We start from the raw sequence: 15,097 nt of genomic DNA on the forward strand, positions 1-15,097 counted from the left end.
TTGGTAGCCGAACGCATTGGTTCTTTGATTCAAGAAAAATTTCAATCATCCGAGTACTGGAATGAAGTTGCTCGAGCCGAGCGATAGAAATTCTGGAAACGATCGATGGGCAAGCGGGACCGGCGCGGCGTCACCGAAAATGTTTATACGAAATTACTGCGATAATTTCTTCGACCGTAGTTCATTATCTGCTGCCATTGTTCCGGCAGCTGCATTCGCCAGTGTTCGAAGCGTGGCGGGACGCGAGAGAATGTACCTCGGGGCTCGGGGACGCATTATTTCGTGGATCGCCGGAAATTTCGCCGATGAGTACTTTCGAGAATTGCGCGAAAAATTACGATGAAATTACAATCGGACCTGCAAAGCCCATTTCTTCCCTGCACTCGGCTAATTACTTCCGTTTGCTCTGTGACATTTCCAGCGCCGCGTATGACGCGTTCACTAATTTCACGAGCTCCTAATGAAGAATTTCAAACATTCCCTCTCTGTTGCGTTTGCTCGGCATTATCAAAGAATTCGACGAACTCGGAAACCCCGGAATGTTGACGGCCCTATTTTTCAGTGATAGTTGGACGACGTCCAGAATTTAACTGAAAAATCTATTAGTTAGGAATTTGTTCGAGTTATTGTGTAATTTCGGTTGAACACGACTTGTGCGAAGTATTTAGTAATATCGTGGCTTTTAGGAGAATACAGGCAAGCCATATTTTTAGCTGTCGACAGGTTAATATTGAAATTAATGGTCCAAGAATTTTATTCATAGTTAACGCGCTTTTATCTGATGATTTACTGTGATGTGTGAAATAATGATAGATTCCTTTCTTCGCCTCAGAAAATTGATGGAAAAATATGTTTTTGTTTTATATAATAAATAGTCGATTATTCAACCCTACCGCGTTATCTCTGATTTTATTTGTGTATGTTAATTGTATTTTTATACGTATTCAAACATATACAGTAATTCTTCGGTCGAAGTTCCAACACCCGTGTTTTGAACGGACTTCAATAGTGTAGGGAGGCTATATAACATAGAGAAGGACATAGAACATAGAGAAGGACAGAATAAAATAGGATCGCGTGGCCGAAGCGTGTCGCCGTCGTCGGCACAGTTTAAAGTTTAAAGGCCCGTGCGTCATCACCGTGAAACACCAAAATCTTAGCTTCTTTATTTTCCATTATTTCTTTGTGGAACTTTAACCAACATATTCGTGGCATTTCTCTGATTAAAATGATACCAGACACGATATATTTCAACTGTATTTTAGTGGTTTAATCGACGATGAAAGTTTCGAACGCAACCAAGAAGAGCGTGTGGAAAAGAAAGAGACGCGAACAGTCGACGTCGCCGGCACAGTTCAAAGGCCCGCGTTGTCGCTGTCCTTCCTTGCTCCAGAAACTTTCTTTTGATACTTCTGATTCTGATACTTTTTGGTATCATTGTAATCAGAGAAACGCCAGGAATAAGCTAGTAAAAGTCCCATAAACCGATAATGAAAATTAAGAAGTTTGAGAATTCGATTCACTCGAGTCAATGTGTGGTATTCACACCGATATACCCGAGCCGAGATCAATCATCGCCGCCCTACGGCGCGGCGCGGCGCGGCGCAGCGTTGGCCGGCATTGGAGTGAGTAGGCACTGGACTTCGATCGCGCACAGGCGACCCAGGACTTTGATTGAAGAATATTACTGTACATATTATTTATAAACTTGTATAAATTTTTATGAAGCTGTTGGTTATGTTTTAATGAAGATCAAATATTTATTATTAGATATAGCTTGAAACAGAGTTTGAAAAATTGGTGGATGATGTGTTAACAGTTAATTGTTGGAGCTATATGGGCCAATTTGTGCACACAGTGCTCGTAGAAACGGTTATTGGTTGTCGCGATTACGGCATTTCTGCAGGAACTTACCCCATCCGGATGGTATTTCGGCGCGCCGGTAGGTGTCGTCGTCGACCCGCAAAAATCGGTGAGGACATCCTGTAACTTGCGCGTGGAATCTGAAACAATGCAGTCGGAACTGAACTTCAACGTCCCTGGCGTCTCACTTGGTCGACTGAACGCGATCTCGCGTAAAGTTTCTTCATTCAAATGTTTGAAACAAATCTGTGGGTACCTCGGCGACTGCAGATATCAAGATTCTCTCATTTAACAATTATTTATTCGACGGTTGAGAAGTTTCTGCAATTCCACGCTGTTTCAGAACAGCTATGCTTTTGATCTTTCATTTTTCAACTGTATTCTACTGCGTCCTACCCACGTGAGAAGTTTGAGCCTAAACAAATTCTTTTTTCGATTAATAATACGTGCAAAAAGTGATTATTAAAATTCCACGTAATTTGCTCAACATTATGTTAAAATAATATTACGTGGATTATTTAAAATAATGAAGCAAATAATTTTATTTGTAAATTATTTCATCGGTTAATGAAATATCAATAATATAAAGTAATTCATAATATTTGATTAGAAAAATGCGTTTGAATTTATCTGTGAATCAATTAGCTCGAACAATAAATGACTTTTCTAATTTCAATATAAAATAATGTTCTCTTTTTATTAAAATAAAACCAATCAATTAGTAAAGATCTTCATCTCGAGTACAAATAGAATTTGTTCTGACTCGTTGCCAAACTCGTTTGCCAAAACGCCACCCGAAATTTCCAGCTAACTGAAGCAGCAATTAAATCGCGATACAACCACAATGGAATATCTCGTCAAATCTGGATAACAAAGTGTTTCAGGCTCTAATTATAATGATCAAGTGCGAGACCTCGAACATTAATAGGAGAGTGTCGAACAGTATTTCGTTTGGGGTTTCGCGTTGTACGTTTCATCATTTTTTGCGCGCGACTCTAATTAACGCGATCCCGCGAAATTTATGCAATCTTGTATCTCCGTATCCGGGGAAAATTAATAACTCCCGGCGAAGTTTCGCGACCACCTAGCCTTGCGAGCCCTCATTTATCATCCCCGACGGAAAATAAGATTTGCGTCCGCGGGAAACGATTCCAGGAAACCTTCTGCCTTCTGCGTCCGATGCGACTGTATTCGCGGAACATTTACTGCAAAAACGCAGCATTTACTGCAAGATGAACCCTGGCATTTCCTGTTACCTTATCTTACAATTAGACATTTCTGTTTCTTTCCTTTAATTGCACTGATATCAAAATGCGACTCGAAAATCTTCCTTTTCTTTTCCTTTCTATTGTTATCTTCGAATTTTTATGCAGCAAATGCAGTTTACATCCTATGCTCTCTAATATCGTTAAATAAAACAATTGAAGTTTTGATTATGCTTACAATATATATACTTGTCAACATACAAAAAGAGCAAATATTTAAGAGTTAACGGTGCAGAAGTTGACACATTGTCCGTCGGTTTTCACCTCGAGTTTCCCGCTGTCCCGCTGTCTGTCGTTTTAACGATTTCAATGAATACTATGGGGGATCTAGAGTGGTTCCTGAGAATATCAAGGGAAAGTCGTGGAGCCTAGGCCTCATTGTTTATGGAATTATGGAAATTCGAGAGGCATCGTCCGACAGCGAGTGAAATTTATTCTGTTCGCGTCGGGGCGTGTCTGGCTTCGAGATAAATTCGAAATTTTGAGGATGTATCTCTCTTACCCTTACCTCAGTCGTGCGAGAACACTAATTCAACTACGGATCTAACAGCTTGCTCGTGTGGAAGACGAAATTTCGAAATAAATCCTTCCTACAATTGAATATGTCAGCTTGTTCCAACAAGCAGTCGCGAGTTGTTAGATTTTCATTGATAAAATTTGCAACTGTTACCTCTATTTAGTTCCTCGATTAGGCTTATTTTTCTTCAACAACTGTTTTCCCAAAATAATGTATCATACGCCAAAGAAAATAAAAATTTCATTGCAATTTTTCAAGTATTTCATTAAGGTCCAGAGAATTAAAATTCTATAAATATATGAAATGCGGTCTATAGTTGTAATTTACATTATTTCATTCGACTTTCAAGATACAAACTTAATACTATTATCCTATATTAACATTTCAGCAATGGCAGACCCGATAAAAAACGTACCAGATAATTCGGTCACATTTTACATTCGAGTAATGAAACTCGAAAATTTCGTTCGTCGTAAAAACACATTTCACGGTGGGAAAAATCTGGGAAATCATCTCGCGACAATGTGACCGGGATGCAGCCTTAATTTTCCATTTGTCCTGGCAATTTCTGGTTCGGAGCAGCGATTTTCGACCGGAAGCGTAAATTTCCGCGCGTGAACGCTAATCACGCGGCCCGTCAGAGCCGCGATCCATCATCGTACTTCGTCAATCGTCCCGAAAATAGTCTTTGTCCAAAAATATCTCGGCCCGTTAAGTGCATTGTGACGTCGGGGCGCCGCGCGGCGCCGCGCCGGTTGATTAGGCCGATGGTCTCCTATTATTAGTCAATTCCGCGGCGGTGTTTCCTCTGGAAACAACTGAATCCCAGATGTCCGATCGATCCTGCCAGTCGGAGTAGTCACTCCCCTCGCGTATTCCTCCTTACAGTCGGAGGCTCCAGCAATAAACCGACCGTGCCATTACCTTTTTTTTATCCTTCGTTTCTTGTCCCGGATCCGTTTGAGAACAACCCGCTACGACGAACGAGCCAATATCGCCCCCGATATCGCTCTAATTATCGCCTCGAACGACATCACGAGCTGTCGACTCCCGTTTCTCGAGGCTCGTTCGACGTGTCGAGTATTGTTCTAAGCAAAATCGAGCTTTGTTCTCGTCTGTCGGAGATTCGCCCAATTTTCCAGTCCATGCGACATAAGGGATGGTTTAAGTAATCGTTTTCATGATTTTCGGGCTATTTAAGTCTCATACGCTCCTCGGAAATAGTTGCACAAACAATTCTATGATAATATCTTTTGATGTACACGTTAATCTAACTAATTATGTTTCATTTATGACGTCACATTTTAGAGAAACACATCTCACAACACAGATAAAGAGTCATTGTGTACAGGGTGCATAAAAAGTAATGGTCATCCATCCTAGGGGTGAATCTGCACCTCTGGATCGGTGGAAATTTGTAAGAGAAACTTGCCGCAAAATTGTTTATAACAAAGAAAATTGTTGTTAAAGTTTTTTTTCAAATCAACGCCTTCTACTCATCGAAAAGAGAAAATGTTTGAAAGGAGCCATATGTTGCAAACAAATAATTATTGATATATTAGCTGTTAAAATTTTTGCAAAATTTGATTGTGTGGAATTATACGTATAAATAAGACGCACACGATCATGTTCTGTCTCATCGACACGGACGTGTGGACTGTAGTAGTAGGCTTTTGTCTATACGTATAATTCCACACAATCAAATTTTGCAAAAACTTTAACAGCTAATATATCAATAACTATTTGTTTGCGACATATGGTTTCTTTCAAACATTTTCTCTTTTCGATTTGTAGAAGGCGTTGACGTAACAAAGAAACTTTGACAACAATTTTCTTTGTTATAAACAATTTTGCGGCAAGTTTCTCTTACAAATGTCCACCGATCCAGAGGTGCAGATTCACCCCTAGGGCGGATGACCATTACTTTTTATACACCCTGTACATAGTATGCAACAATAGTAAATGAGAGAATTTTCACCCTGAGGAATGTATTAGGGTTAAATATGATTTTATGCGATATAATTTACTAAAAAATTAGGGGTAATTTAAGTGATCATTCTTTCAGTATCTGTATATACATACAATATCCAAACTGATCAGTAATTAATAAATGACTAATTAAATTTCGATTTGACCCAAGAGTTGGTACACAAGAATTTCCTAGCAAAATTGAATGGGGTAGACGCGAAGTTAAACGAAGTCGTAATTGCAACTCGGTCTATCTTCTCATCGATCAGTCGCCGAGATAGATATCGTCGGTTATCTCTCTTGGAGAACGTAAAGCATACAGAGCTTTCGAAGACTCCGAGCATCCGTCTCGACAGGTTCGCCTTCGAGACGAAGCTTCGATCCTCTCGCAACCGAGAGTTCGACCGACACGGGAGAGGAGAGGGATTGTTGTTACACTTTTTTACTTACAAGCTGCCAAGTCCTGGAGCTGTTGAAATTCCGCTGGCGAGAGCTTGTCCCAGTGAAAGGCCATCGCTTACTTCTGCTCTCGATCTCCCACAGGACGGACGCCCGCTCGCTGAATGCTCAAGATCGTCACCTGTGGACAGGACGACGGTGCAAGATTAGGAAACGCTTTTCCGGTCCAGTTGTCCTGGGACTCGAGCACGAACCCATCATCTAATCTCATACGAATTTTCTACGGAAATTCGTACTACGATCGGTCACAGTCTAATGTCCTTAACACTCATTCGTCCCTCGTGTCAATTTGACACAGTTTCCCCGAAATTAGTTGTACTGTTCTGTTATTCGTAGGTAAACTTGTTCGAAACTTTGTGACTTTTATTTTTTTAATGCGGAACATATAACCGAGATATCTAAGATGTAAATGTTAACTCATTCATTTGAATAAAAAAACCATTACAAAGTAACTGTTTACCTTGTTATTTTATCGATTTTTTATCACTGTGTCAATTTGACACCGAGGGACAGATTCAGTTCGTGAAATGAGGGACGGATGAGGGTTAAACCTCGTTTTAGTGAACCTTCCATAGCCCAAAAGTTCGGAATAGTGCTAATTCTAAGAATATTTCTTTAACCCCTTCGCCTACAATATCTTAAAGATATCCTACTTAATCGTTAAAGGGTATATGGAGACTTTTTTCGCTGTAATTTTTAATGTAAAATATGTACACGTATCTACACAGCTTGATGAGTACGCTGCTCGTACAATAAAGTAGGTTAATTCATACGGCATGATCAAAAAAATGTTCGAAAATGTAGTTGGCTCGAAAGCGAACAAAGGACGCGAACAGTGCCTGGGGAGTGGGGAGTACGTACACGCAGGGGCGTAGCAACCGGGCGGCTCGCACGAGAATTCGGGGAGACAAAGGGATCGAATCGCACGGTGCACGGCCGTTCCAGAAACAAAAGCTTCTCCGATCCGAGTAAATAAAAAAGAGGCGAGTCTGTTTCAGCGAGACTCCCTCGGCGCGATATTCTGGCAAGATATTGTTAGCTTGGTCGCTGCGCAAATTGTCGGCCTTCGTCGCGGAAACAGAGGAATCGTCGGCCCCAGGGGATCGCGCATTTCGCTAAATCATTCATCGGCGGAAATGGCGACGGATACAGGCACGGTTCGCCGTGCTCGCTAAATAATTGTTTGTTATTTGTACGATCCGTTGGAAATTATAACTCGCGGTGTACTACGGTGTACACTGAACTCTCATCGTGCTTGCAATTTTTTCAAAGCCGGCGAAATTTCGTTCGCGAAAAATACACCGAAATATGAAAAACATGTTTGTGATCCGCGGGATTTTGCGGGGGACGTTTTACACGCGGAATGCAGTAAAGGCGGCTGTGCCGATGACAATTTAATTTCGTTGTTGTTGGACTCGTAATCGAAACGTTGTTTCAAACTTTTAATTATTGTATTATCGCAACGAGCTCCCATCTCTGTCGGATGCAAAAACAATTGACGATTCAGAAGAAAAACGTGAAGTCGCGGAGTCTTCGTGGCAAGTTTTCGAATGGAAGTTCGAATCTCCCTCAAGTTCCGAGTCCCATAAAGTTTACGGGAAATGTAATTTCTGTGGTCGAAGCCAAAGGAACAATTTCGCAGGAAAGAACGGCGCGGCGTCGATGTAAATTGTTACGGAGGATGTTTTTCACATTCCTGGGAAGTTGCAGTTCGTGGATTTCGCGCGTGATTTTGCAAATATGAAGAAAGGATACAACTTTCGTGTAAACTTACTCTCGTGGGGGAGAGAGCGAGACGAAGAGTTCCTGCGTTCTTTTCAAGGAGCGATTTCATCCCCTAAAACTGTATTACGGAGTCAGCAAAAAAACGGGTTTGTATTAGATACGAGCTACTTTGCATGCGCGCCAAGTTCCGCAATTTTCTGAATTTCCCTAACTTTCTCTCGGAGTTTCGAAGTGCATGAAGATATTCGGAGCTGATAAAATAAAAGATAATAATGCGAAACAATGAGGTGTTTCACTCAATTTAAAGTTTTTATTCGAAACATAACACGGAGAGGAATTTTATGTTTTTGTTTGAAGAAGTCAATTATTTTCACATAATTTCTTATCCAAGTCACAAAAATTATTTCATAATGACGTGGAACTAAATAAGACAATACATAGTGTTCCTGATTAAAATATATTGTTTAATTAATTAATGTACAAGCCTGAGCTGCATTATGGTTCGAGCAGGAGCCGGCTTGGTGTTGTAGACGAGTTAGTGTACGTGCACATAAAGTTTCACAATTTTCTGAATTTCCCTAACTTCTCTCGCGAGTTTCAAAGTGCAATATAGGAGGATATTCGAAGCCGAAGTCACGGATTCCAACGAGCTACCGAAAAACGTCCTCTCTCACGTGTTCTCTCTCTCTCTCTCTCTCTCTCTCTCTCTCTCTCTCTCTCTCTATCTATCTATCTATCTATCGATCTGTCTCCCTTTGGTTGTGTTCGAATTTACGTGTTCCGGCTGTTACAGGGTACGAATTGAAGCGGTGCCACCTAATCGGTACACAAAGCGACGGTAATAATAACCTTTAATCGACGAAAGCGGTGGCACGCGGTCGTTTTAATTCTAATGAACGATCATACGTGATCTCGCGATAGAGAGCCGCTCTATCCGATGACAATTTACTGGATATTGCGTAACCTGCCGCTGGAAATGCAACGCTTGCGTGAGGGTTTCGATCTATTGGCAACAATGCAACGGAGTTTACGAATTTGCTGAATATTTCGTTCAAGCCCAACAATTACGCTACAATTCACGGTTTAATGTTTCGGCGAATTATTATGTCGATATTGTATTATCCTGTCGATATATTAACTTCATAACTGTCCATCACGTCACGACTCCCGAGTCAAAAGTTCACCGGGAAATTTCATTAATTAGAGAAAGACACGTTTGCTTTCGTTTTCATTGGTTTCTACCACTATGATTTTATGATCTTTCAGTTTCGAATTATGCTTTTTAGGTTAGAAAATATAAGAGTGTTAAGGTGGTATTTCAAGGGAACCCACTACTGTTCCATAGAACTTGCTGATCCACAAATAAAATTGTTAGCGCCATTGAGTAACGTAAGAAAAAATTTCCAAATGTTCTTCAAAGATTATTAGTTAGCTACTATTAAGAAAAATGTTAATGTATTGTACCTTACACGGAAAATCCAGAAAAAGATCTCACTTGTCCCGCAAGACGAGAATGCACACGCAGAAACGAATTTCTCGCAGTCGGCTAATCCTCACGCGATCATACTAAATCCACGTACCATTCGCGTATGTAATGTACATGATACTTCACTACAGGAAAAATCATTTTTAAGCGGAAGCACAGTGGCGAACCGCAAAGACGGACGGAAGACCGCAAAGATTGCAACATATGGAGGATTCCCATGAATTAGATAGTGGATCACGGACTGTTCACAGTGTTTTCACCAGAGGGTACACGTTTCAGCCTTCAATTCACGCCGAAACCGTCCCGAATGAGCTTTTGTGCGTCGATAAGTTCCGCCGCGGACTGCAGAACTCTGAATAAAATCACGAGCCGGAGATGGTTCAGCAAATTTAGCGTTCCCAGGATGCGAGCATAAGCGAACAGAGGTTATCAGACCCGACGATCCTTGGCTCGGCCACGAAAATCGAAAACTGGGGTTTCCGTTGCTTATCGTCTCCGAAAATACACCTGGCAAGATCGTTGTAAATATTGTTACATGCTCCTGGCAAACACTTTCAAACAGTTGGGGAGAAAAAAGATTCGATGATAAATGCAATTTTTATTTATTCTCTTTATTTCTTATAATAAGGAGAAATAGACATTTATTTTCTTTCTTAATATGTTCAATAGGTTGAAAGCGCTATTAACAGCATCTTTAAATTTTGTCTAATATTTCCACTGTTTTAAATTACACCTACCAATTTTTGTGCCCAAATATGGTATAGTCACCTATTATGGCACTACCTTATATCTTGTAAAAGAGAAGTCGCACTCCAGCGAGAAAATCCTCAAACAATAGTTTACCATGTTTACTCCACAATGTGCAGTGCAATCGCACCATTCTACATATACATAGATCGTAGTATCGATCCTCCGCCAGTTGTGTCTCCACGTGTTGAATAGTTTTGTGGTTAGATTTTCGATTGTATCCTTATCGAGGAATGTAAGTGATTTAGAAATGTTTCAACGTATCTGTAGTTTCAGTTTATTTATACTAATGTTTACCAACTTTTGGTTTGGGCTGAAATTCATTTTCTCTTTGTCAGTAGCTAGTATTATCGGTCCACGGGGAGTTCCCAATATGGCACTACCAAGGGTTCCCTAGTATCAGTGTGTCCAGACAGGGGTAATCGAAAAGGAATCGGGGAGAATGCAAGTACCCCCTCTCTGATGACCAGAGTAATATGTGACACGTTGCGCGACGAGAATAGAGTGAGGCAGAATGAGGCGAATGGAAGACACGTTGCGCGTGCGCGATAGGGACTGAACGGTGGAATAGGATAGTGGAAGGGGATAAGGTGGAGGGGGAAATGAGGTTGCCGGCAACCTCATCTGGCCACACTGCCTAGTATAGCTATTGACATTCTTGGTGTGGGTGCCGAATATGGCACTAGGTGTCATATTAGGAACTCAGGGTGTACCATATTAAGAACCCCTTTCGCTGGAACCTGCAAATGACACAGCACAAAAAAATATTGTATATTTTTCCCAAGCTATATTAATGTTTGAACAAACCTGACCCCAGAATATTATACAAAGGAAATGCATCTGCAACTGGTAAGTTTTTGGACGAGAAAGAGCATTCTAAAATAATTAACCCGGCTTTAGTTAGGTGGGGTCTCACAGACCCCAGAGATTTTAGATCGATTGTAACATTGTAAAGATGTTTCATTAGTTACGTATTTTTGAATAATAAAAATTTAATTTCGTGGATCTGCGTTTTTACTCTGATAAATTGCAAGCCTCTTAAGCAATACCTGATCTTATAAATATGAAAAAGGTATTTATTTCTATAATACAATATATTATTTCGGGGGGTCTGTAAGACCCCACCACTTACGATACATTTTCCCACCTTACCAACGCCGGGTTAAAAAATTACATCAACAAAAAGTGGTTCATATTTGGGCACTTTACCCTACGTCACTAGTTAGTTCGGATAATTGTGGTTCCAGTGTGGTCGTGATAGCAGAAATCTGTAACGGGGTGTGATTTGAATCCTTCTGCCTAGTTACAGCGCTAATGAAGGTACCGATATACCGGGTGTGCTGATAAATGCCCACGATAAATCCCATCAAACTTCGGGAAAAGTTCGGGACGGGTTCATTATCCGTATGAACGTCGGCGAACAACAACGGTGAATATCTTTATCGCGGGACGGGTATTGATAAGCCTGAACCGGGGAGCCGCACAACACGTTAATTATTGCACGGCAATTAATTACGGCCGACGTAATCGTACCGGCCGTGACGCGGTGCGGCGCGGTATCGTCGTTCGGAGTCGCACGAACGCTGAAAATCGAGAACTCTGGCCGAGGAACGGGCACATCTGCACACGGTAATCCGAAGTTGCGACGATATCGTTTTAATCCCGACGCGTTCGCAGTTGATGTCGCGAACAATTTCGTGGATGAAGTAATTAGAAACTCCGCTCTAATCCCGGACAGTCCGCCAGGAAGCGAAACACAACCAGCTCAGCGGGAAATTCCGAAAAAGTTCAATCTTCCTTCGCTGGAATGATTGCGTTTGCGACAGAGAAATTTATAAACGGCCGTTATAAATACAGTTTTATCAAATTCTCCTTTTTATCGACCGCTTCAGAAAAACCAGAAGCACGAGGAGGATATTTATTTCGTCGACTGGACAGCTCTCGAGGATAAAACAAAAAATGGTAAGTACTAAATTGTCCTCTTCTTTCCGTATTCTTATGTGCACGTAATAAATTTAGTTTCACTACCGGCGTTTATTTCATAGTTTTCAGGAATTTATAATTATTATGATGCAAATTCTTTTCACTATGAACTGCATATAAAGTTTGAACTTATTGTTAGCGGGGTGTTTTTCGTAAGAGGAATTTTTTTTGGATGACCTTTCGCCCCAAAAAGACAATCTCACCCTGCATAATGGAGTAAAACGATAAAAGTGTTATAAACGGTCCAGTTTCGCTCCCGGTATCAGTATCATTCCTCAAGATTATCCCCTAAAGAATTATTCGCGCCAGTGAAATACCGAAACGAATGTTTTAAAGCTTCTTTACCGCAGTCCCGAGAGTTTCCGCATCGTTTCACGCCGAATCGACTTCATTTGCGGCGCGGCGTGTCTTAAACGGCCAGCTATATCATTTAAAAGGGCGAACTCGTTAAATACGTTCGCGTTAAATCGAATTTATACCTTAATCGAGTACAGAATATAAAAATTCCAACGAAGAGAAGAAGAAAGAGAGGGAGAGGGAGAGAGAGAGTGAGAGAGAGATTTCCAGCGCGGTCGTGATCCGGTGCTATTAAGCGATTAGCATAACTGACGCGGATCGGTATACACGGGATTAACATTTTCTAGTGGCGCGAAGGGGACGCTTAAATAGTTTACGATTCGCACAGCCGTCGATAAGATTACGTAACACCATCCCACTTTCCAATAACTATTAAATTGATCGCGTTAATCGCTCGACATTTTCACTTTTACTGGCCCAAACAGTGCAAAAGTTCGACAGGCCTCTTCCAGGTTTTTAAGAATGTCTTAATTTCTTTCTTATTTTACTTGGAAGAAATTTTGTACAAAATAGGAACGGTGTGTTTACACACACGTTTACAAAATATAGATTCGAGAATCTTGCTATTTTAACTACTTCAGACATTCCCACTTCTTTATGAATGAACCAATTTTATTTGAATATGAATGCACGGAGTTTACTAAAAATGAAGCACGATGTAGTTGATGTGAAATTAGGGGTAGTTTAAGTCATCATTTTTCCGACTCCATATTTGTTTATAAAATAGAAAAGTATGTATGTATGTATTATATGTATGTATGATTCCATCGATCTGATTCGGTGGGTCTGTCGCACGTGCTATCCATCAGAGTAGGGCATTAATCGATTAAAACTTTAATCAAGATCGATTGATTAATGTGTACGATTAAAAAAGGTAATCATTGTAATCATTAAAGGTTAATCATTTCACGTCAATCGTTGTTGATTAAAAAAAGAAATCATCGAAAAATCGGAGACTAATTCAATCGATTGATGAAGTTAATCGTCAATCGTTGATTAAATTTTTCCCAGCTCTTCTATCCATCTGTTGGGGTTGAAGTTGTCGAAGCGCAGTGGTTGTAAATAATCGGCTGATTCGGAGCTGATCGGTGCGCGTTTTTTTCTTCTATGACAACCTTTACGGGGATACCGGCAGTGGTCGGGCGCAATCCGCAAGCCGCGAGCAGATAGTCTCATATAAAACAGATCTAAAATGATAGACCTGTCTAAAATGGCAACAATCTTTCCAGGGAGCTAACAATTTCGCCGGAACCGTGCTCCGTCACCCTCGATTCACTATCAAACGCCGACAAGCCGAAACCGTTCGCCGTTCTGTCGATTAACGCGAAAATCTCCAGCGGCGCGTGTCTGCCAGATAAGCCTAAAGAAACTTGCTGCGGTAAAACGATGGCAACAGAGGGAAGATAAAGAGAACGAGAGGGAGGGAGGGGTAAGAGAGAGAGTGATAGAGAAGATCGTTCGTTCATAACAGAGGCGCCGTTAATTCCCGTCAGAGAATCGGGCCAATCGGGGTGTAACGATATAATTCGATCGGGTGGGCACGAGCAGCCGTTGTCTGTCGCTCGGAGCCGACTAATGCAATCGCTCCGCAGTCTCGTCCTCGATAGCTCGTGTCGCTTTAACGAGCTCCCAGCCTCGAATAACGAAACTTCCATGGGGATTTCGGTTGAGGATGTAACCCGTGCCGTCCTACTGCTAATAACGCGGCATCGGTGTTGCGTTTGGTATCGCTTGACAGCCGGTTCGATCGCTTCGGGACCCTACGTCGATCCTGGACATGTTACACACCCCCCCCCCATTTCTATACACCGGGATTACGTAATCTTTATTAGAACGAAATTTTTCCATCGAACCTGCCCTTGTGGCCGACTGACAACGAACCAACCACTTTCGCGAATGTGCATGGTGCAGCATTTAATACTAAACCTCTGCCGGTTACACGACCGGTTTCGCATTTTTCATCTCACAAGTGTTGTGCTGAGATGACAAGAAGATCCCTAGCAGTATCGCCAGATGAGGGGAGAAACGAATTCTCAGGGGAAAAAGTTACCCTCTCTTCCCACTACTGCGTACAGGGACGAAGTTCTACGGCGACGATGAAGTCTAAGAGTGGTGGGGGGGGGGAGTACGAGAGACGAAACGAAACGCGTCACGTGACCGGGCCGCGGCGGAAGCGTGGGGAGTTGGCTCGTAGAGTGGGGATACCAGTGTTGATCTGGCGACACTGCCCCGGGGACCTTCTTGTCATCTCACTGCAGCAGTGAAATACTGCATTTGTGGAAAATTATTAGATTTTCCCTGTCCAAACTTGTTCCGTGGTAAAAATTCAATCTTGTCAATCTTGTCATTTTTACAATTCAATGTTACTATTCTTGCCCGTTTGCAGAAAGCAAACAAAGCAAAATTTGCATTTTGATTTCTTTACGAATAAACAACTTTATAGGTTTGATTTAAATGGTGCACCACGTACACGTAGAAGAGCTTCAGGGAGCCCTTGGTTCGATTAGTTTTGCCAATTAAACTGTCCAACTGATCGAGGAATTCCACTCTTTCTCGGTAGTCCGGTTTCATTATCGTTACGCAAGGCTCTGTTATTATTGCAAGAAGGGGTCGAAGAATATCAGCGAGTCCATCCCGCTTCCAATTAATGGATACTCTCGCCTGCGTAATGTCTAGACTTAGAACTCGTTCGGAACTTGTTCGAATCATGCATGATATTGCCTTACC

At 41.5% G+C, this 15,097-nt stretch overlaps 1 protein-coding gene across 1 annotated transcript in view; it reads right to left on the reverse strand.

The window, feature by feature from the left end:
• Dgk (diacyl glycerol kinase 1) overlaps positions 1-15,097 on the reverse strand; it is a 127,513-nt gene that overhangs the window by 65,630 nt on the left and 46,786 nt on the right. The window contains exons 2-3 of the mRNA XM_076424478.1: positions 6,064-6,193; positions 1,915-2,003 (exon numbers count right to left, since the gene is read on the reverse strand). Coding sequence (XP_076280593.1) covers positions 1,915-2,003; positions 6,064-6,127 — 153 coding nt within the window. The 5' untranslated portion in view covers positions 6,128-6,193. The remainder of the gene's footprint in view (positions 1-1,914; positions 2,004-6,063; positions 6,194-15,097) is intronic.

This window comes from Lasioglossum baleicum, chromosome 5, assembly GCF_051020765.1.
Source record: "Lasioglossum baleicum chromosome 5, iyLasBale1, whole genome shotgun sequence".
Lineage (NCBI taxonomy): Eukaryota > Metazoa > Arthropoda > Insecta > Hymenoptera > Halictidae > Lasioglossum > Lasioglossum baleicum.